Source organism: Chlorocebus sabaeus, chromosome 13 (assembly GCF_047675955.1).
Source record: "Chlorocebus sabaeus isolate Y175 chromosome 13, mChlSab1.0.hap1, whole genome shotgun sequence".
NCBI classification, from domain to species: Eukaryota; Metazoa; Chordata; class Mammalia; order Primates; family Cercopithecidae; genus Chlorocebus; species Chlorocebus sabaeus.
In genome coordinates, this window is record NC_132916.1 from 5,300,103 (window position 1) to 5,327,366 (window position 27,264).

General features: G+C 38.4%; 1 protein-coding gene across 1 annotated transcript in view; it reads left to right on the forward strand.

The window, feature by feature from the left end:
• The window catches only part of PDE10A (phosphodiesterase 10A), a 330,258-nt gene that overhangs the window by 170,675 nt on the left and 132,319 nt on the right, over positions 1–27,264 (forward strand). The window contains 1 exon segment of the mRNA XM_008007784.3: positions 22,935–22,963. Within this exon segment, the coding sequence (XP_008005975.3) occupies positions 22,935–22,963 (29 nt within the window).

Genomic DNA, 27,264 nt, shown 5'->3' on the forward strand with positions numbered 1-27,264 from the left:
GGAGGGGGGAGGGGGGAGGAATGGCATTGGGAGTTATACCTGATGTAAATAACGAGTTGAAGGGTGCTGATGAGTTGATGGGTGCAGCACACCAACATGGCACATGTATACATATGTAACAAACCTGCACGTTGTGCACGTGTACCTTAGAACTTAAAGTATAATTAAAAAAAAAGAAAATACAATTCAAAAATAAGAGAAGTAGTATTATTTTCACTATATATTTGGTATTGTTTTATTGTTTATATTTTTTTGTATGTTACTTTTAGAATATTTGAAGGATTTTATGTTTTTTTTTCTTAGAATTCAGAATTTAAAATGCTTTTTGTACTGACCAGCTTTTCAATGCAACCAATTTGTGACCTGATCATGGTGAAATCAAACAGGAGTTCATGTGATCCTTCTGAGATTATATATAATATTTTAAAATGTATATTGTTTTCTCTGAGAGAAGGTCTATGGCTTTGCTTCAAAAGAATTTAGGCCCCCAAAATAGTTTTGGACAGTTTTAACTATAGTAAGACAACAGACATATTTGATTATACCAAATTTTAATATGTTGGAGACCACCAACCGATTAACATTGTACTGTCAGTTCAACTCATTTTTATGCAGAACTCAGGCAAAGCTTATAGTGACCTAGCTGCATATTTATTTGAACTTCTTTTAAAAGTATCATATTAGTAATATTTTGACTCTCATCATCATTTTGTTTGAAAGTTGAATCAGTGTATATTTAATCACAAAATGGCACACAGTGGTTGGTTTATTGTATGTTTGGGTGTTTCTTGTTCTAAGAAATGTGAGTAGTTATATATTTATTGATTTAACTTTTAAAGAAGAAAATTTGTAAATATATTTGAACCATTTTAAACTGGAGTCGTTAGAATTTGTGAGGCAACATATTTTTTGTTATTTGTTGGCTTTATCATGAGATGTTTCATAATTTATAACATTTGAAGTAAATTTTTATTAATAAAACACTTATCTTTGGGTTTGGTTATAGGTAATAGAAAACAATGGAAGGTAGAAAGAAACACATTCAGTGACTTACAAAATCATTAGAAGGACTCGAGGGATCATCTCTAGGCAGAGCTACGAAGAGAAGCTTTCAGGCCCCAGAATTTCACATCATCGGCTGTGACTGCTCAAGTTGCTCCTTGTCTGTAGGAAGTCCAGGCAACAGGAATCTGGTGGCTGTGGATTGATACTCCTCAGGAAAGTGGGAACCGCAGGCCCTGCCTTTCTTCTCACTTAACTCAGTTCTGAATTCAGTCTCACCTTAGTAACAGTACCTGATAAGATGCTAGGAAATCCGAAAATGTAGTGTTTAGCTCTCCGGCCTAAGCGGAACAAAAGGGAGCTCCCAGCGGAGGTTGGAATTTATGTTAAGCCAATGATGATATCTGCCACCGTATTTCTTTTAATCTATTTAATATATGAGGTTTCCACATAAAGTCTTACTTGGAAATAAAAGCTAGTCCTATTGAGAAACATGTGAAAAATCAGTTGCAAAATTTAAATCACAGTGTTCAGTACCAAAAGCTTTAGATTTTCTGATAATAAATGAATGACTGTCTCTAAGCACATTGACTTGAACCCCAAGAAGCTGTTGTGGCTACAGGTGTGCTGGAGAACCGTAGTGAGTCTTAGAGACCTCAGCATATTGGAACAGGATCATACTAGAGATGAAGAATGTTCAGTCATTTATCTAAGTTAATGATGCTGTAATTTATTTTTAAACAATTCTAAATATTTAATGCTATCATGGTTTTTTTTATAGTTTTAATAAATCTATAATATATTTTATATATATTATAGCTTTATTATATACATTAAATACATATATGTATTTAATATATGTATTTAATGTATTTAATATATGTGTTTAATACATGTATTTAATAAATCTGTAATATAGTTTAAATAAATCATCATAATACTGAGCTCTAATGCATTTTACTTTAACCACATGACCTCTTTTCTCTCTTTAGTGGTTATCTTCTCAAATTTTCCAAAATGATATTCTAAAAAAATTCTTCCTCCTTAGGCTATAATTGTTTTACCTATGTCTACTTAGGATTCTAATAGGTAGGATTCTAGAATTATTCCCTGTCATCAGTTTTATAGATTTTTAGAGAACCACAAGTAGCAGTGCTTTTGAATTATACAGCCTTTTCTGCAAATAAATGTTTAATGCACTTTTGTAATTGATTACAATTAATAGATGCTATAAAAAGAATTTTATGACAATAATTTTGGCTTTCTTTGTGGAAATACAGTAGCAAGATTGACTTGGATATGCAAAATAGCATAATTTTATTACCTAATCTTATTCTGCTTTTGGGTTATATTTCCCACTGTTAGTGGAAAACCATCTTATCCATAAAGATCTTTCAGTTACTTATTTTTTTTGCATTAATTTCGTTTCTTTTGGATACTTGGTCTTTTAGATATGTAGTCTTAGGTAAATATCTAAAACTAGGATTTCAGAAAGTGCCAAACTATTTTCCAGAGTTGGTTGGTCTAAGAGTTCCTGTCTTTAATGGCTTCTTTCTGACTTTTCTTTATTCCAGTGAACAGGTGGATATATTGGGAAACTCAGGGAATATCACAGTAGTGAAGAAAAGGAGGCTTTGGCTTTTCAATGTTGATTCTCTGGGTTCTTATTGAATCTAGTGCCAAGTTTCCCAGGCCTGTTATTTCTTGATGGGCAGAGACCTGTGGCTGTCCTTGCCCAACAGGCCTCTGCACGAACTCTTGTTCTTCTTGCTGGCCCCTTAAGTTTTGCTGAAAACTCCTTATTGCCAGAACAACTCCATCGTTCCCTGTGCAGACTGTGTTGGCTTGCTTGCCATCCAGACCCCCGCATTCTTCCATGTGGATGTTGATGCTGTGCAGAATAATTCGAGGTGGTTTTAAGGGGAAAGAATAATATTAGTCACGTTGAGAAGTTCTTAGTAAATGTGGAGGAATAACCTTGAGGTTGTTTGTGGCTGTGAAAAGAATTTTAGGGGATGAAGGACACGTGAACATCTCCCCTGCTGCTGCCCTCAGCTGGTGTTGAAGCGTGGGTCCAGGAGCACACCCTAGACAAGATGGGATCTTGAATGGAAGCCCAAGCCAAGAGTGGAAGAAGGAAATCGTGGGACTTGCTTCACATCGAGTTCAAGCCTAAGGAGAAGACATACTTTTCTTGTTTCTTTGTTTAATCAGCTTTATAGAGGTCTAATTTACTTACAATAAATCTGATCAAGTATATAGTTTAATGAGTTTTGATGAATGTGTACTATCCTGTAACCATCATCCCAATCAACCTTTCTGTCATCTCCAAAGGTCCCCATATACCTCTCTGTAGGTAATATTCCCTCCTACACCCTACACCTTCCTTTAGTTCCTGGCAACCTCTGATGGCCTTTTGTCATTATAGTTTGTAGAATTTCATGTAAAGACACTCATGTAGTGTGAAGTCATTGTATCTGCTTTCTCTTACTTAGCATGATGGTTGTGGGATTTGCAGAGGTGGTTGTGTGTATCAGTACATTCTTTATTTTCGTGGCTCCGTAGTATCCCATTGTTCAGATACGCCACACGTTTAACAATGTACTGTAAAATCTCATTGCTTCACATTCTTTTAATTTTCTCCATTCTAACGGGTACTTGCTGATATCTCTTTTTATTATGATTTGGATTTTCCTAATAACTAAAAATGTTAAACATTTTAATGAGTTTTTAATTCCTCTATCTTCATTTGTGAAGAATCTATTCAAATCTTTTGCTGCTTTGTAAATTTGAGTCTTCATCCTCTTAGTATTGAGTTGTAAGAGAACTTTATGTATTTTAGTTATAGGTCTTTTGCCAGATACATATTTTGAAAATACTTTCTCCCAGTCTGTGGCTTTTATTTTCTTAAGTGTCTCTTGAAGAGCCAAAGTTTTTAAATTTGATAAAGTCTGTTTTATCAGTTTTTTCTTTGATGGTTTGTGTATTTTGTGTCTACTGTAGGAAATCATTGCCTAACTCAATATATTCTCCTATTTTCTTATATACATTTTACAGTTTTCACCCTTATATGTTCATCTATTTATTTCATGTTAATCTTTATATATCATGTGAGGTAAGGGTTAAGGTTAATTTGTTTATGAATATCCATTTCTTCCAGCACGATTTGTTGAAAAAGCTTACCCTGTTTTCATTGAATCACTTTGGTATCTTTGCCTAAAATCACATATATGCATATGTCTATTTCTACATTTTGTTTCGGTTCATTGATTTGCATGTCTCTCATTATGTCAGTACCACATTATTGATTTGCATGTCTCTCATTATGTCAGTGCCACACTGTTTTGATTAATGTAGCTGTGTAGGAAGTCTTGGAATGTAGCATAACTTCTACAACTTATTTATTTTCAAAAAATGAATTGCTCATCTGGGTCATTTACATTACCATATACATTTTACAGATACTTTGTCAAGTTTGACAGAAAGCCTGTTGAGATTTTGAATTGCCTGTATTTACTCTACAGATCAAGTTGGGGAAAATTGATAACAATTCTGATCCTTGAACAGGGTATACTTAACTATTTATTTAGGATTTGAAGTTCTCTTACCATGCATTTTGTGACCTTTTGTGACCTTACTAAACTCACATATTCATTCTAGTAGTTTTTTGTAGATTCCTCAGGACTTTTTTTTTTTTTTTTTTTTTTTTTTTTGTATTTTTAGTAGAGAGAGGGTTTCACCATGTTAGCCAGGATGGTCTCAGTCTCCTGACCTTGTGATCCGCCCGCCTTGGCCTCCCAAAGTGCTGGGATTACAGGCGTGAGCCACCGCACCTGGCCTCCTCAGGACTTTTTACGTAGGTGATCATGCCATCTCTGAATAGTTGTTTTGTTTTTTTTTTCCTTTTAAATCTATGTTGGATACATAATACCTATTATATATAATGTTAAATACATGTAATTTGTATGTATGTATGTATGTGTATGTATATACAGTTTTTAAAATTTTACTGAAAAGGATAGTGGTGAGAATACTGAATAATGTTGAATATAATTTGCATATTCAGCATGGTAGAAATACAGTTGTATATTGTCGAATAGGAGTGTGGAGAGCAGATGCTCTTGCCTTGTTCTCCATCTTGGTAGGAAAGCATTTAATCTTACACCATTAGGTGTGATGCTATCTGTAGATTTTTTATAGATTCCTTTACCATGTTAAGGAAATTCCCTTAAATTTTAGTTTGCTATGAGCTTTTATCCTACATGAACATTGACTTTTTTTTTTCCTATGTGTTTAAATCACTAGGATCACTGTCTTGTATTGCCTTGTGTTCAGTGTCTAAAAACTTTCATTTCACATATTTTCTTCTGATTTTCTAAAGTTGTTTATTACTAGAAGGCAATTTCTGTAGCAGTTAATCCTTCATAAGCAAAAGTGGAGCATTGTTTTTAATACTATATATAATTAGTTTTCTTTCAGCATATGGATAAAATTGCCTTTTGTAAAAGTATAAAGTTTTGTCACTTATTTCAAACTATAGACAAAGGGAAATGAATCTTCGTAGATCATTGCTGTAAGCTGCTAATAGTTTTAAATTAGGTAAAATGTCTTAATACAGAATTGTCTACGAGCTATAATTGCCTAACTGATACAAAAGAAATGTTGAAGAAGTTGGATTGTGTGTGAACACACAATTCAGCCACATTGCTGAACATTGTAGACTATTCATTTTTTTTCCATTTCTAGTCTTTATTAGTTAGTATCTGTCTCAAGGGCTCTAAGCATTTGCCTGGGCTTCTTATTTCTTTGAGTGGTATTGATAATAAATAAAACATACGTCCAGTGTACATGTGTGTATTTTGTAGTATTTTGTAGTGAGGCTGCGTTCTTTCTGGAGATGTAAGTGTACTTGAGGCAGGATCGTGCTTCACTGCCATGGAGTAAACAACCTCCTCCTCTGCTGCTTGTCCCTTGGCTGCAGTTGACCTGATCAGACTGTTCCCCCTGGCTTCCTTCGTATGTCTGCCTTGTCAGATGGTCTGAAGCAGAGAGAGAACCACTCATTATCTTTACCTATCTGCGGACATTAAGATTTTTTTTTTTTTTTTTTTTTAATGAAAAGTACTCTGGTCTCATAATTTTCAGTGTTCACAGAAACCAAGAAGAGACTTAATATTATAAATTTATTCTATCTAGTGCACATTTTATCTAATGTCAAACAAGTGGAATGAATGTGAAACTACTACCTGCAGATGTAATAGAGCTGCTATTTTAATTTTTCCTTTGAACAGTTTTAGAAGAGGAGTTCTAAGATGTACAAATGAAATTAGTAATTAGAGTAATCATGGACTCTGATAATAACAAAAACATTTTCAAAAGTAAGTTAATTGATTTGCAGACAGCTAGGAACTTTTACAGCACATGACCCAGCTTATTATTCAAAATGAGAAAATTTAGTCAACAACTTTAAACTTCATTCTGAGTTCTTAATGTTTATATTCCTTTTAGTGCCACGATCTTGTACTATGAACACTTTCCAGTTAGGATCTCTACTGATAGAGTAATGTGTGATAGCCGAATTTCATGGAATCTTGTACACCTCAGAGAATTGCTAGAATCTGGAGGTGAACAATACATTCTGGGATTTTTTTTTTTCCAACCTCAGAAAAGTACCAGGTCACACTTTGATGCTAAACCCTTACTGTTACTTTTTTTTTTTTTTTTTTCCTGAGACAGGGTCTTACTCTGTCACCCAGTCTGGAGTACAGTGACAGGATCATGACTCCCTGCAGCCTTGAACTCCTGGGCTCAAGTGATCCTCCTGCCGTAGCCTACTGCCTCAGCCACTTGAGTAGCCAGGACTACAGGCACATGCCACTGTGCCTGGCTATTTTTTAATTTTTGTAGACACGGGGTCTCATTATGTTGCCGCACCTGGTTTCGAACTCCTGATATCAAGCTATCCTCCCACCCTAGTTCCCAAAGTGCTAGGATTACAGGTGTGATCCACAGTGCCTGGCCTAAATTGTTATAAATACAGTAAGAAAGCTTTGGACTTCTCATTTCCCCACATCCTCAATACCAAATCAACATAATAAAAATGTTTCTAAAGAGGCACAGAACATTGTAAGAGTTTTAGGAAGGCTTAGTAAATTTTCATTCATAATTCTAAAGTCTCTTAGCTATTTATAAATAGCCACTTGAAACTATGAATTTTGAGGTATTATTGAATATCCAAGTTCAGGCGGTGAATAATCCCCTCAAATGTCAACAGAGTTTACATTTCCTTGTTTCTTCTGTCATGATCGTAGATATGTTTATATATTTCAGCAGCTCTTAATGTATCGGTAGATATATTCAGATAACTATAAGAAAAAATTTCGTGTCTTGGCCTCTCTGGGGTAGATTTTGCTGAGGTTTCTCATGGTGAAACCTTAAGGTTGGTTGCATTTGCTCTTGGTCCTGGTAGCATCTAGGTTCAAGTTACAGAATCAACACAGTTCTAAATCATTTAGAGATGACTAAGTTCTATGAAGTAAACTGTGGAAAAGAAGAGTAACATATATATTACATGACTGTGTTATGAGGACTTTCTTGAACTTCACTTTTACGTCCTTGATAAGTGAAATCCAATTTACACGCGATCTTTTCTTTCAGATATGAGAGAAACCTATATCATCTTATGTAAATAGTAGTTATGCTAGTATATATATTGATATTTCTCATGTCTCTAAAATGAAATACAAGGAAGGTACTTTACAAGTTGTTACATTTTCTATAGGAGAAGAACACCTGCGGTTCACACTGTAGCTTTTTAAGTCATCACTTTCCATTTATGGAATTGGAAAGCTTCATGTTAATGTCACTGATGTTGACGGTGATGGGATGGTGTCATTCTGTTTATATATAATTAAGTACAAAAGATTATACTAGAACATGTGTGTCAGAAAATGTGACTATAACAAGTTATTAAAAATCATTACAATCTCTCAGAGAAGAAAATGATTGCTTTTCCTTTTTTTTTTTTTTTTGATATGGCTTGTGAACTTATATGTGACCCCCATTTTTTATTTCTGATGAAAAATATCACAAGTATATAGTTCTTTATATCTTCCAACCATACAGTGATTTGTAGTTTATTTCACGTGTTGTCATCAGTAACTCTGCAAAGTCGCGGGTTTATTAGCGCAGATCAGTTAACATGGTACTCCGGTTCTTGGTTACATGACTCATGTTCTTGCACAAATGCCTAGCTTTTGATGCTTAAAACATGTAAGAATGAAGATAAAACAAACTGATTTTGGGAACCGTATTTAATAGACAAAGAGATTTTAAACCTCTGGTCAAAGTAGCAATTTCTAGCATTTTAGCACTCTTTTCGTGACCAAATAAAAATGTTCTGTATGCAAAAACATTATCATCAGTGTCTTAATCATCACAGAATCATTTTGGAATGATTTTATTTTTCAGTAATGTAAAAGAAACATTAGATGTGGTGTCTTATTGTCAAGAAATTTATATTTAGTTAAGAAGTTAAGTCCTTCACGTGTGTCCAGCTATCAGTAGAAGGCAGAAGAGAGTTAATGTTAAGTTGAATGGACAGGAACAAAACAATTTATTGAGCATTCTCTCTGTGTCAGAATTATCCATATCTCATTTAATCCTAACATTATCCTAAATCATTTTAAAACCATAAGGTAGGCAAGTTTGGAAAGGTAAAGAAACGCATGTATGGTTGGGAAGTGAAGCTATGATTTGAAAACAGATCTACTAACTCCAAACCTGTCTTCCTTATTTCTGTCATATTCTGCTTTCCTAACAGAAAAAGAACATAGAAAAGTTCTGAGACAAGAGAGATTAGTGGGCTTATTGCTCTTGAGAGGACCTCTCAGACTAGAAGTTGAGCTGAGTCTTGAAGGACTTAGTATTTGGAAATAAGGGGATCATCTTCTGTAGCGGGAGTATGGCAGGCACACTTGCATCTCAACGTCTTTGTGCAGGCTTAGCCCTCTGCTTGGGGTTTTCTTCCTGGGTAACTGCTTTGTTTATTTTAGCTCACCTTCTCCAGGAGATTGCTGCAACCACGCTTTTTTATACCGCATCCTGCTCCCTGTCTTCTTCCCTCATTGCCTTCCGGTTCCCCTTATCCTGGTCTGCATTCTCCCAACCAAACGTTTCCAACTTGCTCTATGATGTAGTTATTTATCAAGTTGATTGACAGTCACCTGCGTTTAGCATACAGCTTCATGAAGACAAGGATTATTGTCTCTTTTTTATTCTCCAAGCTATTGTAAACATAAAGAACTGTGACAGGCACTCAGTAGGTGCTCAGTAAATATTTGTTGGAAGATAAAAGGACTTTGAGTTAATAGTGAGCAAAACGTATTGGAGATTGTAGTGAAACCAGCCTTATTGGAGTGAAAAGAGTCTTATGTGTTGTGTATTCCAGTTGGATAAATAGAGCCAAACCAGATTAGAACAAAGGAATTTATTATTTTGTAAGAATGAGAGTTTTCTACAAGATTTTATTTTAAATAACAATGTATTAATTTAATGACGTAAAAGTAATATCCTCGTATCGTTTTGTTGCATTTAAATGCTCTCTTGAGTGTTTTTAGTTTTACCTGGTAAAATTGACTTCATAGGGAAATTAGCTATCTTGCATATTTAAAAAGTCCCTAAGTAAGGCAGGCTTCAAGGTTGGCTGATTAATTTGGCTGGAAATGTCTCTGAAGACTCAATTTCTCATGTCTTTCCCCTCCCTCTTTTTCTCCTTCCCATCCCTTTCTCTCTCCCTTTCCCCTCCAACCCCTTTCCCCTCGTGTCTCCCCTCTGTCTTCCTTGCTGTGTTGTTGATTTCAGGTTGATGCCCTCGTGATTATAATGTGGCTGCCACCACTGGCTAGGTCCGAAAAGCTTTCTTGTTTGTGGTTCTCTCAAAACCATGAAATTTAAGTCATTTTCTTCAGTCTGATTGGGCCAATGGAGACATTTATTCAGTGTCTGGCATGAAGTAGAACTTTTGGTAAATACTTGTGGATGAATTGTTAAGATTGTATAATTGTTAGAGATGCTAGAAATGGCTGGGGGAGGCTGAATGTACTGCTTCAACTCCTAAGATACAGATGTATATAAAAAAGATAAGTGGTTTATGAATGTTCATGGAGATACTTATCTCCCATAAAGAGAAGATAGGTGTGCTTCACTTAGAAATATTAAAATAACTGGCCGGGCACGGTGGCTCACGCCTGTAATCCCAGCACTTTGGGAGGCCAAGGCGGGCAGGTCACAAGGTCAGGAGATCGAGACCATCCTGGCAAATAATAACTACAGTCTGAAAGGCAAACTGAGATGGATAATATTGAAGGATAGAGGTGCAGTGAAGTCAATCACAAAGGTCTCCATAGTACCAGTGTGTGACTTAGATTTCTTTTCTTATCCAATGGAATGAGCACAGAAAGCAGGCTACTTATTCATGGAAGATTTAGTAAAAATGACCCTATGTTAAACTTCAAGGAAATGATCAGTCAATTAAAGTAGAAACTGTTCAAAATGCATTCTCAGGAACTTTGTAGCTAGTTCATAGGAAAATCACAATTTAGAATTTGGAATGCAAAATGTGGTTTTCAATATTAATTTCTGATATAGGCATTAAATGATCATTTTTCTTTATTCTGGATTTCTTCTTTGTTAATTATATATATATATATAGACACACACACACACACGCACACACCATGGAATACTACTATGTTTGTTGTATGTATTACACACATACACACACGCACACACCCCATATTTTCTTTATCCACTCATTGATTGCTGAACATTTGGGCTGGTTCAATATTTTTGCAACTATAAATTGTGCTGCTGTAAACATGCATGTACAAGTATCTTTTTTCTATAATGATTTATTTTCCTCTGGGTAAATACCCAGGAATGGGATTGGTGGATCAAATGGTAGATCTACTTACTTCTTTCATGAATCCCCACACTGTTTTCCATAGAGGTCGTACTAGTTTAAATTCCCATCAATAGTGTAAGAGTATTCCCTTTTCACCACATCTACTCCAATATCAATGATTTTTTTTTTTTTTTTTAATGGCCATTCTTGCAGCAGTAAGGTGGCATCTCATTGTGGTTTTGATTTGCAGTTCCCTGGTCATTAGTGATGTTGAGCGTTTTTTCATAGTTTTTCTGCCCATTTGTGTATCTTCTTTTGAGAATTGTCTATTCATGTCCTTAGCCCACTTTTTGATGAGATTGCTTTTTTTCTTGCTGATTTGAGTTTCCTTGTAGATTCTGGATGTTAGTCCTTTCTCAGATGTACAGATTGCAAAGATTTTCTCTCACTCTGTGTGTTGTCTGTTTACTCAGCTGATTATTTCTTTTGCTATGCAGAAGCTTATTAGTTTAAGGAAGTCCCATCTATCTTTGCTTTTGTGGCATTTTTTCTTTTGAGCTCTTGGTCATGAAGTCTTTCCCTAAGCCAGTGTCTAGAAGGGTTTTTCTGATGTTATCTTCTAGAATTTTTATGATTTCAAGTCTTAGATTTAAGTTTTTGATTCCATCTTGAGTTGATTTTTGTATAAGGTGAGAGATGAGGATCCAGTTTCATTCTTCTACAATTATCCCAGCACCATTTGTTGAATAGGGTGTTCTTTCCCCACTTCATGTTTTTGTTTGCTTTGTCAAAAATCAGTTGACAGTATATGGCCTTATCTATTGGTTCTCTATTCTGTTTGCATTGGTCTATATGCCTATTTTTATACCAGTACCATGCTGTTTTGATTACTTTGGCCTTATAGTATAGTTTGAAGTTGGGTAATGTGATTCCTCTGGATTTGTTCTTTTTGCTTAGCCTTTCTTTGGCTATGTGGGCTATTTTTTGGTTCCATATGAATTTTAGGAATTTTTTTTCTAGTTCTATGAAGAATGATGGTGGTATTTTGATGGGAAGTGCATTGAATTTGTAGATTACTTTTGGCAGTCTGGTTATTTTCACTGTATTGATTCTACCCATCCATGAGCATGGGATGTGTTTATATTGTCTGTGATTTCTTTCAGCAGTGTTTTGTAGTTTTCCGTGTAGCAGTCTTTCACCTCCATGGTTAAGTATATTCCTAAGTATTTTATATTTTTGCAGTTATTGTAAAAGGGGCTGGGTTCCTAATTTGATTTTCAGCTTGGTTGCTGTTGGTGTATAGCAGGGCTACTGATTTGTGTATATTATTTTTATATCCTGAAACTTTGCTGAATTCATTTACCAGTTTTAGGAGCTTTTTGGATGAGTCTTTAGGGTTTTCTAGGTATGTGATCATATCATCATCAAACAGTGACAGTTTGACTTCTTCTTTACCAGTTTAGATGCCCTTTCTTTCTCTTGTTTGATTGCTCTGGCTAGGACTTCCAGAACTATGTTGAATAGAATTGGTAAAAGTGGGCATCCTTGTCTTGTTCCAGTTCTCAGAGGGAATGCTTTCAGTTATTCACATTCAATATAATGTTGGCTGTGGGTTTGTCATAGATAGCTTTTATTACCTTAAGTTATATCCCTTCTATATCAGTTTTGCTGAGCGTTTTAATCATAGTGGGATGCTGGATTTTGTCAAATAGTTTTTCTGCATCTATGGAGTTGATGGTGTGATTTTTGTTTTTGATTCTGTTTATGTGGTGTGTCACATTTATTGACTTGTGAATGCTAAACCATCCCTGCATCCCTGGTATGAAACCCACTCGATCATAGAGGATTATCTTTTTAACATGCTGTTAGATTTGGTTAGCTAGGACTTTTGCATCTATGTTCACCAGGGATATTTGTCTATAGTTTTTAATTTTTTTTTGGTTAAGTTTTTTCCTGGGTTTGGTATCAGAGTGATACTGGCTTCATAGAATGATTTAGGGAGGATTCCCTCTTCCTCTATCTTGTGGAATAGTGTCAACAGGATTGGTACCAATTCTTCTTTGAATGTCTGATAGAATTCAGCTGTGAATCCATTTGGTCCTGGACTTTTTTGTTGGTAACTTTTTAATTACCATTTCAGTCTCGCTGCTTGTTATTAATCTGTTCAGAGTTTCTATTTCTTCCTGGTTTAATCGTGGAGGGTTGTATATTTCCAGGAATTTATCCATCTCCTCTAGGTTTTCTAGTTTATGCACATAAAGATGTTCACAGTAGCCTTGAATAATCTTTCGTATTTGTGTGGTGTTGTTTGTAATAGCTCACGTTTTGTTTCTTATTGAGCTTATTTGGATCTTCTCTCTTCTTTTCTTGGTTAATCTTGCTAATGGTCTCTCAATTTTATTTATCTTTTCAAATAACCACCTTTTTGTTTCATTTATCTTTGTATTTTTTTTGTTTGTTTCAGTTTCATTTAGTTCTGCTCTGATCTTGCTTATTTCTTTTCTTCTGCTGGGTTTGGGTTTGTTTTGTTCTTGGTTCTTTAGCTCCTTGAGGTATGACCTTAGACTGTCTACCTGTGCTCTTTCAGACTTCTTGATGTAGGCACTTAATGCTGTACACTTTTCTCTTAGTACCACTTTTTCTGTATCCTAGAGGTTTTGATAGATTGTGTCACTGTTATAGTGTGGTTCAAGCCCAATGATCATTCATTTGCAGGTTATTTAACTTCTGTGTATTTGTCTGATTTTGAGGGTTCCTTTTGGAGTTGATTTCCAATTTTATTCCACTGTGGTCTGAAAGAGTCCTTCCTATAATTTTGATTTTCTTAAATTGGCTGAGATTTGTTTGATGGCCTATCTTACGGTCTGTCTTGGAGAATGTTCCATATGCCGATGAATAGAGTGTATATTCTGCAGTTGTTGGGTAGGATGTTCTGTAAATATCTGTTAAGTCCATTTGTTGTAGGGTATGGGGTAAGTCCATTGTTTCTTTGTTGGCTTTCTGTCTTGATGACCTGTTTAGTGCTGTCAGTGGAGTACTGAAGTCCACCACTATTATTGTGTTGCTATCTATCTCATTTCTTAGGTCTTTTATAAATTTGGGTGCTCCAGTGTTAGGTGCATATATATTTACGATTGTGATATTTTTCTGTTGGACTAGTTATTTTATCTATAATGTCCCTCTTTGTCTTTCTTAACTGCTGTTGCTTTAAAGTTTGTCTTGTCTGATATAAGAATAGCTACTCCTGCCACTCACTTTTAGTGTCCATTTGTAATATCTTTTTCCACCCCTTTACTTTAAGTTTATGTGAGTTCTTATGAGTCAGGTGAGTCTCTTGAAGACAGCAGATATTTGGTTGGTGAATGTATTTTTAAATTTTTTGGAGACTGGGTCTTGCTCTGTCCCCCAGGATGGAGTTCAGTCATGTGATCTTGGCTCACTGCAGCCTCTACTTCCCAGGTTCAAGGAATTCTTATGCCTCGGCCTCTTGAGTAGCTGAGATTACAGGTATATGCCACCACACCCAGCTAATTTTTGTATTTTTAGTAGACATGGGTTTTCCCCATATTGGCCAGGCTGGTCTTGAACTCCTGTCCTCAAATGATCCACCCGCCTCAGAGTCCCAAAGTGGCATGAACCACCACGTCTGGCCTTGGTTGGTGAATTCTTACCCATTCCGCCACTCTGTATCTTTTAAGTGGAGCATTTAGGCCATTTACATTCAATGTTAGTATTGAGATATGAGGTACTATTGTATTCGCCCTGCTATTTATTGAATACCTTGGGTATTTTTCATTGTGTTGTTGTTTCATAGGTCCTGTGAGGATTAGGCTTTAGAGAGGTTCTATTTTGGTGTGTTTTGAGGATTTGTTTCAAGATTTAGAGTTTCTTTTATTAACAGCAGTTCTCATAGTGCTGGCTTGGTAGTGGCGAATTCTCTTGGCATTTGTCTGAAAAAGTCTTTATCTTTCCTTCATTTTTGAAGCTTAGTTTCACTAGATACAAAATTCTTGGCTGATAATTGTTTTGTTTGTTTAAGGAAGCTAAAGATAGAATCCCAATGCCTTATGGCCTGTAGGATTTCTGCTGAGAAATCTGCTGTTAGTCTGACAAGTTTTTCTTTATAGGTTACCTGCTGCTTTTGCCTCACAACTCTTATGATTGTTTCCTTCATCTTGACTGTAGATAATCTGATGACTATGCGCCTCGGCAATGATCTTTTTGCGATGAATGTCTCAGGTGTTCTTTGACCTTCTTGTATTTGGATGTCTAGATCTCTAGCAAGGCTGGGGAAGTTTTCTTCAATTGTTGCCTCAAATATGTTTTCCAAACTTTTAGATTTATTTTCTTCCTCGGGAACACCAGTTATTCTTAGGTGTGGTTGTTTAACATAATTTTAAATTTCTTGGAATCTTTGTTTTTTAAATTCTTTTTTTCTTTGCCTTTGTTAGATTGGGTAAATTTGAAAGTCTTGTCTTTGAGTTCTGAAGTTCTTTTATTTGTTTGATTCTGTTGCTGAGACTCTCCAGTGCATTTTGCAATTCTCTAAGTGTCTCCTTCATTTCCAGAAGTTGTGATTTTTTTTTTTTTTTTTTTTAGTTATGCTATCTATTTCACTGGAGATTTTTTCCATTGATATCCTATGTCATTTTTTTTGATTTCTTTAAGTTGGATTTCACCTTTCTCTGGTGCCTCCTTAATTAGCTTAATAGGTGGCCTGAATTCTTTTTCTGGCAATTCAGAGATTATATCTTGCTTTAGCTCCATTGCTGATGAGCTGGTGTGATCTTTTGGAGGTGTCAAAGAACCTTGTTTTGTCATATTACCAGAATTGTTTCTCTGGTTCCTTCTCATTTGGGTAGACTATGTCAGAGGGAAGGTCTGGGACTCAAGGGCTGCTGTTCAGATTCTTGTGTCCCATGGGGTGCTCCCTTGATGTGATTTTCTTCCCCTTCCCCAAGGAATGCGGCCTCCTGAGAGCCGAACTGCAACAATTATATTTCTCTTCTGGATCTAGTCACACAGCAGAGGTACTAGGCTCCAGCTTGTCACTGGGGAGTATCTGCAGAGAGTCCCGTGATGTGATCTGTCTTTAGGTCTTTCAGCCATGGATACCAGCACCTGCTCCAGTGGAAGTAGCAGGGACTGAAATGGATTCTGAGGGTCCTTGATTGTGTTTTTGTTTAGTGTGCTGGTTTTGTGTTGGTTCTTCTCCAGCCAGAAGGTGGCACTGTCAATAGTGCATCAGCTGAGGTTGTATTGGGAGAAGACAAGCTTGCCCTAGGGTCGCCTTTGGGTAAATATTCATGTTTCTCCAGTAGTGGGCAGGGTGGGCTTTGACTTTGGCCACCAGGGCAGGTAGAGAAAGACCATCAGGTGGAGGCAGGGTTAGGCATGTCTGATCTCAGACTCTCCTTGGGCAGGGCTTGCCGTGACTGCTGTAGGGGACAGGGGTGTGGTTCCTAGACCAATGGAGTTGTGTTCCCAGGGGACCTCTGCTGTCACATATAGGTCACCAGAAAAGTGGGTAAAGCCGGCAGCCACAGGACTCACCCAGCTCCCCTGCAGCCCACAGCCCAAAAGGCTGGTCTCACATGCACCATGCCCCCAAACACACTGAGTTTATTTCCAGACAGCTTGTGAGCAGGGCTGAGAACTTGCCCCAGGGTGCAAGCCTTCATCTGAGAAAGCAAGTGAACCCACAGTTCCTCAGCTGTCCCACGGAGCCTGCAGCTGCAATCCACCTCCTACAAAGGGTCTGTGGATTCTCTAGGCTTGCCTGGGATGTTCCTGTGTTAGTTCTTGGAGCAAAGGTTCACAATGTAGTTTTACATAGGCTGCTCTGTCCACCCAAGTGGGAGCTGCAAGTTAGGCCTGCCTCCTATTCACCATTTTCCCAGATTTTGATTTAAAAAATATTTAAAATGAACTTCTTACCGTGAAAGCTATACTATTAAGTTCTTGCTGTGAATGGCGTGCTTACCATGAAATCCTCTTAGCGCCTTTTTTTCCTATAGACTGTTCTTGCTAAGGCTTTTAAAAAGTATTAAAATGAGGTTTGGATCAAAGATGCTTTATCTTTCTCTAAAAATTAAATTTCTCTTTAACAAGCTTAGATATTTATTTTCTGAAATTATTTCATCTCTTCATTTCCTAATTTATTCATCCCACTGGAATGCAAGCTTATCGAGATCAGAGATAAGTTCCTGGCACTCAGTGGTCCCTCAGTAAATATTTGTTGAATAAACACCTGTTTACAGAAACCCTATGCTGCATGAAAATTAGTGTCCTCTGGAACTTTTTTCTTTCTTTTCTTTCTTTTTTTTTTTGCCAATTTGTTCCTCATCAGTACCTCAAAATTTGGTATTCATGGCAATTTTCTTCTTTTCCATGTTCCTCTAACCTTTTATTTCAAAGAGAGCTTCATTGCTGATCTGAGTGAAGTGCTGTTCTGGCACTTCAGCTGTGAGTGTGTGCTGGAAGTGTACAGGGAGAAGGGAACATTCTCCCCCGTGGGTTCTAAACCTGAAATTCCTGTAGGATCTGCAAGGAGTCATGAACTGCACGAGTGGGAAGGGGCCGTATTCCCTCTCTCACACCTTGAAATGGTCTTTGGGCTGGGGGAGGACGATCTTTTTCAGTAACAATTTATATTGTTAACTTATTTCACTTTGAACTTGTAAGGTGGCAGAAGTTAGGCACCTTGTCCAATGTAATGTCACTGGTGACTGCAGGTCTGGGCTTCAGACCTTAGTCCATGCTCTAAACCAGCGGTTCCCAAACTTTTAGCACCAGGGACCAGTTTTGTGGAAGACAGTTGTTTTCACAGACTGGTCGGAGGGGGTGGTTTCAGGTTGATTCAAGCATGTTACATTTGTTGTGTGTTTTATTTATATTATTATTACGTTGTATGATGTAATGAAATAATGGTACAACTCACCATGATGTAGAATTAGTGGAAGCCCTGAACTTGTTTTCCTGCAACTAGACAGTCCCATCTGGGGGTGACGGGAGACAGTGACACCTGAAGTGTGTCACTTATGTCCAGGCTACTCTGTAATCTCTTTGTGGTCACTGTCACTGCAGAAAACCCTGCTTCACAAAGACAGGTTGTTGGACATGGAAGCAGGCTTTTCAGTGCTTTTGTGGCAATCTCAGGGTATTCCACCTGGACTTTCATCCAGAACATATGGAGATTTGAAGTTGTCTCAAACATATTTTTAAAGCCACTGTCATTTGCCATTTCAAGCAGCTGATGCCTTGCCTAGCACAGGCAGTCAATTCACCAGGCTTATTCACAAGTGGGTGTCGCGGATTCATTCCTTCCCGGTTCCGGGTTCTTTTGTGGTTGGGAAGTATCGCTCAAGCTCTCCTGAAAGCTGAGGTGGTGATCCTGCGTCAGCTGGGGAAAAGAAGGTCCTGGCTCTGTCTCTTTCACAGTCTCTGCTAATGTTTGAAACATGTCAGAAATCCCAGTATTCACTCGTCACCCCTGTAATTCCAGTTTGGTTTTGAATGCAGCCACTTTATCTGCCGACTTGAACACAGCTGTCATTCTCCCCTGAAGTGACAGATTGAGTTCGTTGAACAGGTTAAATAGGTCACACAACTAAGCAAGTTTTGCAACCCATTTTATGTCACTGAAATGTGCTGCCAATGGTGACTTTTTTTCTAAAAGAAATATCTGGAGTGGTTTCAAAAACTCTGGCCAGAAATCTACCTTTAGAAAGCATTTCACTTCCGTGTATGAGAAGGTGTGTGTGCTCTGCATCCATCTCCTCACAGAGCTGTGCGAACAGACGTGAGTTGAGGGCATGTACTTTAATGTGGTTGATAATTTTAATCACATTCTGCTAAACATTGTTAAGTTCACGTGACATTTTTCAGCTAGCCAGCGTTTCCCTATGGATGACACAGTGCATAGACTAACATTCAGAAGCAACCTAAGGAGCTCCAGTGGCACAGTCGGTTAGTGCGTGGTTCTTATATACAGAAGCGACCTGTTTGACCCGAGTAGTGAAATCAGAAAGCCGTCCAGTCATGGCAGCTGTTCTGTCTGTGTGTATACCAACACAAAATGACCAATTTAGTTTTTCTGATATGTAATCATTCACAGACTAGAATAGTTCAGCAGCTGTGGTGTTGGCTGGCAACAAAAGTGCACATAACATATCCTCATGCACATCCCCCTGAAAAATATATCACACATTAACAAGCATGGTTGCCTTGCTGTCAACATTGGTAGACTCGTCAACCTGGATTGTGTGCCACGGTGATTCATTAATCCCCTTTTACAGTTGTGTCTCAGTATCCCCTGCTATCTCATTAATTCATCTAGTTATGGTGCTAGCCGAAAGAGGAACACCTGCCACCTTTTGAACTGTAGCCTCTCCTAAAAGTTCCCAGCAGATGTCCTTAGCAGCAGGCAGGATCAACTCTTCACCAACAATAAAGGGTCTCTTAGCTTCAGCAGCGCGGTTAGCCACTAAGAATGATGCTCTTGGCCGGGTGTGGTAGCTCATACCTGTAATCCCTGCACTTTGGGAGGCCAAGGTGGGTGGATCATCTGAGGTCAGGGGTTCGAGACCAGCCTGGCCAACATGATGAAACCCCGTCTCTATTAAAAATACAAAAAATTAGTCAGGCATGGTGGTGGGCACCTGTAGTCCCAGCTACTCAGGAGGCTGAGGCAGGAGAATTACTTGAATCTGGGAGGCGGAGGTTGCAGTGAGCTGAGATTGCACCATTGCACTCCAGCCTGGGCAACAAGAGTGAAACTCCATCTCAAAAAAAAAAGCTCTCAGTGTAGACGCATTTGATGAAGTTGGTTGCCTTCAATAATTGCCTATGTTCTTGGTGTCCATGTTTTTTAATTTTGTTTTTTGGAAAACTCCAAAGGCTTGTCTTTTAATTTTTATTTATTTATTTTTTTTGAGACAGAGTCTCGCTCTGTTGTCCAGGCTGGAGTGCAGTGGCGCCATCTCAGCTCCCTGCAACCTCTGCCTCCCGGATTCAAGTGATTCTCCTGCGTCAGCCTCCCAAGTAGCTGGGATTACAGGTGTGTGCCACCATGCCCAGCTAATTTTTTGTATTTCTAGTAGAGATGGGGTTTCACTGTGTTAGCCAGGATGGTCTTGATCTGACCTCATGATCTGCCCACCTCGGCCTCCCAAAGTGCTGGGATTACAGGCGTGATCCACTGCACCCAGCCAGGCTTGTCTTTTAATGCAGGGTACTTGGTCTCCATGTGGCAATGCAGTTTTGAAGGTTTCTTGGCATCCTTGGATAGCTGGTCACCACATATACAAAGTGGACTTGGAGAATGTGCATCACCTGTTGCAGTGAACCCATAATTTAAATAGGATTTGGTATTTTCTTTTAAATACAGCTTTCTTTTCGTTGGCAGTCTTAGAGTCTTCTGTTTTCTCATGATTAGGTCTTCTCTCTTTTCAAAGAAGCTCGACAGTGTTGTCTGTCTTTTACTCATTTCGGCTGGGATTGGCTTGTGGGCTTACCAAAACTGTGGCTGAGACAAGTGCCTAGTGTGGGAAAGAGGTGCAGATGGAAGTGGTGAATAAAATAATAGGCAGGTCACACGTCGACTGAATAAGTGTCAGATTCTAGGTTAAAGCTGCCACCAGATGCAGCTGTGCAGTTTGAAGCACATCAGCTCACTTGCCACTGTAAAGCCTGCCACCAACCCGATGCAGCTTGTCACTTGCCTCTCACTGAGAGAGTTTTGATATGACTCTGCCAGCAGTTAATTTCCTGTGATCTCTGTGTAGTCAAACCTCTCTGCTAATGTTAATCTGTATTTGCAGCTGCTCCCCAGCGCTAGCATCACCACCTCAGCTCCACCTCAGATCATCAGGCACTGGATTCTCATAAGGAGCGCACAGCCTAGATCCTTAGCAATGCAGTTCGCGATAGGGTTTGCGCTCCATGAGAATCGAATGCCACTGCTGACCTGACAGGAGGCGGAGCTCAGCCAGTAATGCCAGTGATGGAGAGCGGTTGTCAATACGGACGAAGCTTCGCTCACTTGCCACCGCCCACCTCCTGCTGTGTGGCCCGGTTCCGAACCCCTGCTCTAAGCCACTGTCCATCATATGTGTTCCCACAGTGCAACTCTACTGTAGAAGAGAAAGTAAAGTTTCTGTCTTCAACATGCTTAAATTTTTCTTGGGCAAGAGAATTCAACTAAATGAAAATTCCAACTAAAAGAAATAGGAAGCAATGTTCCCTTACACAAGAAATCCCACTGTGTTCATTAATTTTCTCAGCTAAGTAAAATACTGTAGTTTTTAAATATACTAGACTTAACATTGATTTAACTAACATTGAGTGTTAAGTTGGAGAAAATGGTTTTCTAAATCAGCTCCTAAGGTGAAAAGCCAGAAATCAGCTATAGGTGAACTTTTTTCTTTCAAATACTTTAAATTTGCCCATAAAGCAAAAAATTGTTGATTTTGTAAACACATGTCATAGGCTATCTCATGCACACTCAAGTTTGAGAAGTACTAACTAAGCAAGACTAAGAGAAAAAGCCAAAGGAACGTTTATTTACAGATGTCTGGACATTCACACTGTCCTTGAACTAATTTTCAGATCTGTAGTGGTGAGGGTAGAAAATTCCATAATGTCATAGCTAGGTGACTGCATGTGGTCTTGCTATTAAACCTGTTCACACGTTGCTCCTTTTCATTGTATACCTTTTAATTGTTTGACTTTTTCAAACATTTTCATTAAATGTTTTAGATCAAAACTTTAAAAAAATTAAAAGCACATATGTCTCTGTAACTTTAGAATCTGTTAATAAATTTGTTGTAATGATAAATAGTCTCAGCTTCAGAGAGGATTAGGAGTTGAAGAGTAAATGAAATATTTCTATGGTGCCACTTCAAGGTGGAAGATGAGACATTTTTCCTATGACATCGTTACATGTGTTACATTCTTAGGGAAGTCAGAGGCCGTACTCTAACCATTATGCAACAATGATAAAATATATGAGCAATTCTGTGTTACTACAGTAATACAAAAACTAGGTACTGTCGATCTGAATACCTACTGTCCTAAAGCTTTGAGCTACATTCTATTTTTGGTACATTAAGTTCGTTCTGATGGTGACAGACAACAGGATTTGATTGCTCAAGAAGACACAGGAACCAAAATGACAGTCCTTGCAGATGTCAAGTTTATTACAGGAAAAAGACAGCAAGGAGCCTGTCAATGCCAGACTGAGCTCCAGTAGCCCCTGCTCTTAGGGACACACACTTTCTCACAGGTCAGAATCAATGACCTGTGTGTGCAACACTCAGAACCATGGACCGAGAGTGGGTGTCTGCCAGCTTGTTCTACACCCTGTTGGTCACACAGGCATTTTCTTGCCTGTAGCCAGCCCCAGCGGGAGAGCCTTCCAGGGATTCTCACCTAGACCCTGTGCAAACCACCCCAGTCTCACTTTGCCAATCAGCAATGCTGACAAGCTGGTATAAACAACCCCCCAACTCCTCAGACACATGGAACAAAGCAGCACTATTATTAGTGGGTATGTTTCACGCCTTGACCAGAGTTCCATGCAGGTCCGTTTCTTATTTCCACAGAACAGCTCACACCAGCTCCAGGTCTGCTGTAACCTTCGAAGCACGAGTGTGCAAGGTCATTTGGGATGTTCGTGTGGGTTGTATTGTATAGAATACCGAAGTGTTATCAACCCCATTTTAGGTATGTGTAGTTGAATATACCGCAGTGTAGCTATTCTTACAGGCATATCATATCCATTTTAGAACCTCTAGAAAGGTAACGCGGTGGTGGTATTTCAGTTTCCCTGTGAAATTAATGTATACTTCTTAAGTCATAATTTGTTATGTTCAACCTTTACAGTTTTAAAAAATCAGATTTGTAGATTTCATAAGAGGAAGCATTGCAAAAAACCATTGAAGTTTGTTGAAAGCAAATGACATATTCTGTATTTTAAAACCTACTCAGTCTCTAATTGTGTTTTTCCCTCTTCCTTCTCTATCCCCAGATGAATCGGCTCCTAAGGAAGTCAGCAGGGTAAGTAATGTGAATATTATTTTTACTACTACAATATAGGAAATGAATCTGTTTTTTTTTTTTTTTTTCAGTACCCTAACACATTAAAGTGTTAGAAAGATAATGGCAAAAACTGAGTTCACTCTCCAAAGTATCACTCGTTGATATGGAATAAAGTCGGTAGAGAGGGTGCAAATTGGAGGCCTCAATTCTGAATACGGCACACAGATGCGTTTTGTTTGGCTGCATGTGCCTGTGGGATTTTCTGAATCAGTTGCCAACATTTAGAAATTGAGACACTGTAGTAAAGGTTGGATTTCTGGCTTCTCTTGAACCAGAAAGGTAAGGTCATTCTCCCAGGGCAGCAGTCTTCCCAGGGTGCGAAGCGGAAGCTGCCTTCAGATGCATGATGCTCTCGAGTCAGCCTCAGTCCTCCATGTAGCCGGCTTTACTCATGTCTGCTACCCGCCCAGCCTCTGCCTTTGAGTTCATGCACTTTCTTTTTGGGAGAACAAAAGATGGCAACTCATGTGTTGAAAACATACTATTGCTTAGAAATTTTATAAATATTAAAGGGACTGTTTTCATGGCCTAGTTAACTTTAAGAGCCTTAGCAGGCTTCAAAACTATGGCAGGTGAGTACTGAAAGCATTCAGCATACTGTTTATGCTATAAAATTATAAGTGATTACGTTTGGAAAAATATGTCTTAGTTTTTCCTGGATTACACAAAGATCTTAAGTGTAGATGAAATATTGCAAATAATCAGTTTGAATGGAACTGAATGCAACCTTAGAGATCAGTTTTTATTGTAATATATAAACTGAAAAACTGTTAATAGAATCACATATGCAGATATATTCCTTTATATTTGATCAATCTGAAGAAAGAAATCTCTAAAATGACCTGGGCCAGTGCTGGGGACTGGGGGTTTGGAGATAGGTGAGGGCAGAATTCCTTCTGTCCATAGCAATGTAGGAGACTCTTGAGGTTTCTGTGAGTCTCAGGGTTTCACTGGGTGCCTTTGTTGTTAATTTCACATTTGTGGAACTCACAACTGAAGAGTTCCTTGGTCTGGATGCTCAAAAGCTACCAGGAAGTGATAGAGGGGTGGACCTAGAATTTTGGCAGCTGCTAGGAGTAGCAGAAAATGCTAAAAAGTGGTGCTTGAGGGTAAGATGGGGACTCTGAAAAGTGAACTTTGGCAGAGTCATAAAATATTAGAGTGTTGATATTGGCACAGCTGCCATGTGTTCAGACAGTGTCATTGACAATACCACATACTGTCTTATAAGGCCATTAGAAAAAATGATGAAACTATATGTAGTGACTTTTCTTTGCTATTATTTATGAGATTCTCTGACATTGTGCCAAATTTGGAGAAAAGTGCATCTCTAATTGAGAAATACTAAAGGTGTGAGCTGATAACCTAGAAATGGTATCAATTGCCAAGATCTCTATGATGTTTTTTTTTTTTTTAAATGTATCCCGTGTCTTGATCAATGCTTATTTGACTAATACTCAGAGTTTCCTTTATGAAATAGTATGCTACTATTTTCAGTAAAGATTCAGATTTAGAAATTCCTCGGGCAACCTTTCGGTAGATGGTGACTGGCCACAGGGCTTCTGTTCTAATGCATCCCTGACAGAAAGCATGCTCTTTAGTTCCACTGAAGATGATGGTTACACTCTCCGGCAGTTCTGTTGTGTTTTTGTTTTCTTTTTTCTTTCCCCTTTCTCTTTCTCATATACTTTTTTTTTTTTTTTTTTTTAATTGAGGCAAAGCCTCACTTCATCACCAAGGCTGAAATGCAGTGGGACAGTCTCAGCTCACTTCAGCCTTGACTGCCTGAGTTCAGATGATCCTCCCACCTCAGCCTTCTAAATAGCTGGGACTATAGGCCTGTGCCACCATGCCTGGCTAATTTTTTTCTTTTTGTAGAGGTGGGGTTTCTCCATGTTGCTCAAGCTAGTGTCGAACTCCTAGGCTCAAGTGATCTTCCCACCTCAGCCTCCCAAAGTGCTGGGATTACAGGTTTGAGCCACTGAGCCCAGCTTAGGCAGTTCTAATTATTATGAAGTACTTTCTCATTTAGAACCAAGCAGCCTCCCAAAATGGCCATTTTCCAGTATTTGTTTTGACTTTTATTTCATATGCAAACTCTTTGAGTATAGGGATTATGTTATTTCTTTTCTAGTAAAAGATCTTAGTTTCTAAACTTTATTTTCCACATGCCTCCTTAAGATGTAGGTTTGACATTCTTTGGACAAACTATACATTGTTAATATATCTTTAAAACATTGCAACCTTAACACTACAGACTAATTTTGTTTTGAGACTGGAAAAAGGAGGTGGAACAGATACCTGTCTGAGTTTGAAGCCTATGTATCTGTCAATACAGTTTTAATGGAGGGTTAGATTTTTTAAGAAACTACATTGCATTTCTAGTTATTGAACTTTGAGTAAACTGTCATCATTTTTTCGTGAAGTCAGACCTGTAGGTCTTATGTCTCTTCCCCTTCCCTTTTTTCTATTTTTCTTTCCTCTCTTTGTCTCCCTATCTTCTAACCTGTCATTCAATGACCATTATTTTTGAGCATTTGTTTCAGGCATTGTTCTAAGGTGCTGTGGATACAACGGTGAGCAAAATTGACAGGATTCAGGCTCTCATAGTATAGAAGGGAGTTGTGGAAACAGTTCAGAAAATTCGTATGATGTGTATATTGTTTGTGTGTACATCTATCAGTCAGTGATAAATACTGTGATAAATACATGGAAGAATAAAGCAGAATAAGGGGCATGAAAGTGATAGTGGGTTCAGAGGGTGCTTATTGGCTTGTTGCACATATGCAGTGGTCAAGAGAGATTAATTTCCTAACTGAAATTTGAGAGGAATCTGAAGGGAATGAGAGAATCAGCAGAAGGAGGAGACAGCAACTGCAGAGACCCTGAGGTAGGCCATTGTGATGAGCAGAGTGAGTCACGTGGAGACCAGTGAGAACTGAGGTTGGAATGGAATTGGGGGTATTTAGGCCTTCTTCTAGCTGCCGAATCGAGAGTATACACAGTAAGAGTGGAAACAGGTAGACCCAGTGGTAGTCTAGGAGTGTAGGCAGGGGAGGATGATGTCTAGGATTAGGGTTGTAATGGTGAGCTAGGATCAGAGGTTGGGTGTAGAAGAAGAAAGAGCAGACAGGTTTTGCTTATGGGAGCGTAAACCAAAAAGTATCGGAGACCTGTCACAGTCAACTTAGAAGCTGATTTTGACAAGGTTAAGGACATGCCTATGACATAACCTTAGGAGCTTCTGAGATGTGTCCACAGTAGTTGGGCTACAGCTTGGTTTTACACATTTTAGGGAGACATAAGATATCATTCAGTACGTATCCCTTGGTTTGGTCTGGAAAGGTGGGACAGCTGGAAGCATGGGGGCCAGGTAGTGTCCAGGTCACAGTTGGATTCAACAATTTTCTGATGGGCAATTGGTTGAATGGTTGAAAGAGTTTTATCAAAGACCTGCAATCAATAGAAAGGGATGTCTGGCTTAAGGTAAGGGTTTTAGAGACCAAGCATTTATCATGCAAGTGAAGCCTCCAAGTAGCAGGTTTCAGAGCTCTTATCGGAGCTGAAAAGCTACCAGACTCTTAGACTCTCCTGGTTCAGAGAGAAGACCTGGAAAGGGAAGGGGTTTCTCTACGGAATGTAGATTTTCCCCACAGGAGACAGCTTTGCAGGGCCATTTCAAAATACGTCAAAGAAATATGTTTGCGTTAAAATACTTCAATTTCTTTCAGGACCTGCTGTCACGTGATGCTGCTGTACTAGAATCAGGCTGGAGTTTGATGTCTTACAGCCACAAAAAGTCTGTTGCATCAGTCTTAAAACCTGTTTTAGTGTCAATGCTGGTCAGCTGTGCCTGAATGTCAAAGGGAGGAGGTTATAATGAGTCATGTCCAACCCCTGCCCCCCAATCACTGCCCGAACTAGATTTTCATGTCTACTTTGGAATGCCCTTGGCTGAGAAGAGGGTCTTTCAGTCAGTTGGGGAACTTACTGTTTTATTGTTGACTTGTAGTTGTATATGGTGAGTGAGAAGAGAGGACTCAGTAACGATTCCCAACTTTTTTGGTCTGAGCACTTGAAAGAATAAAATTTCTCTTTACTGTTACGGAGAAGAAAGTGGGAGGAATGGGGTTGATGGAGATTGGGAAATTAGTAAGTTTAAGGAATCAGATATGGAATTGGAGGTTTTTAGAAAGCCAAGCGCATATATGGTCAAACTAAAAGAAAAGTTCCTAGGTAGAGATATGCATTTGGGAGTT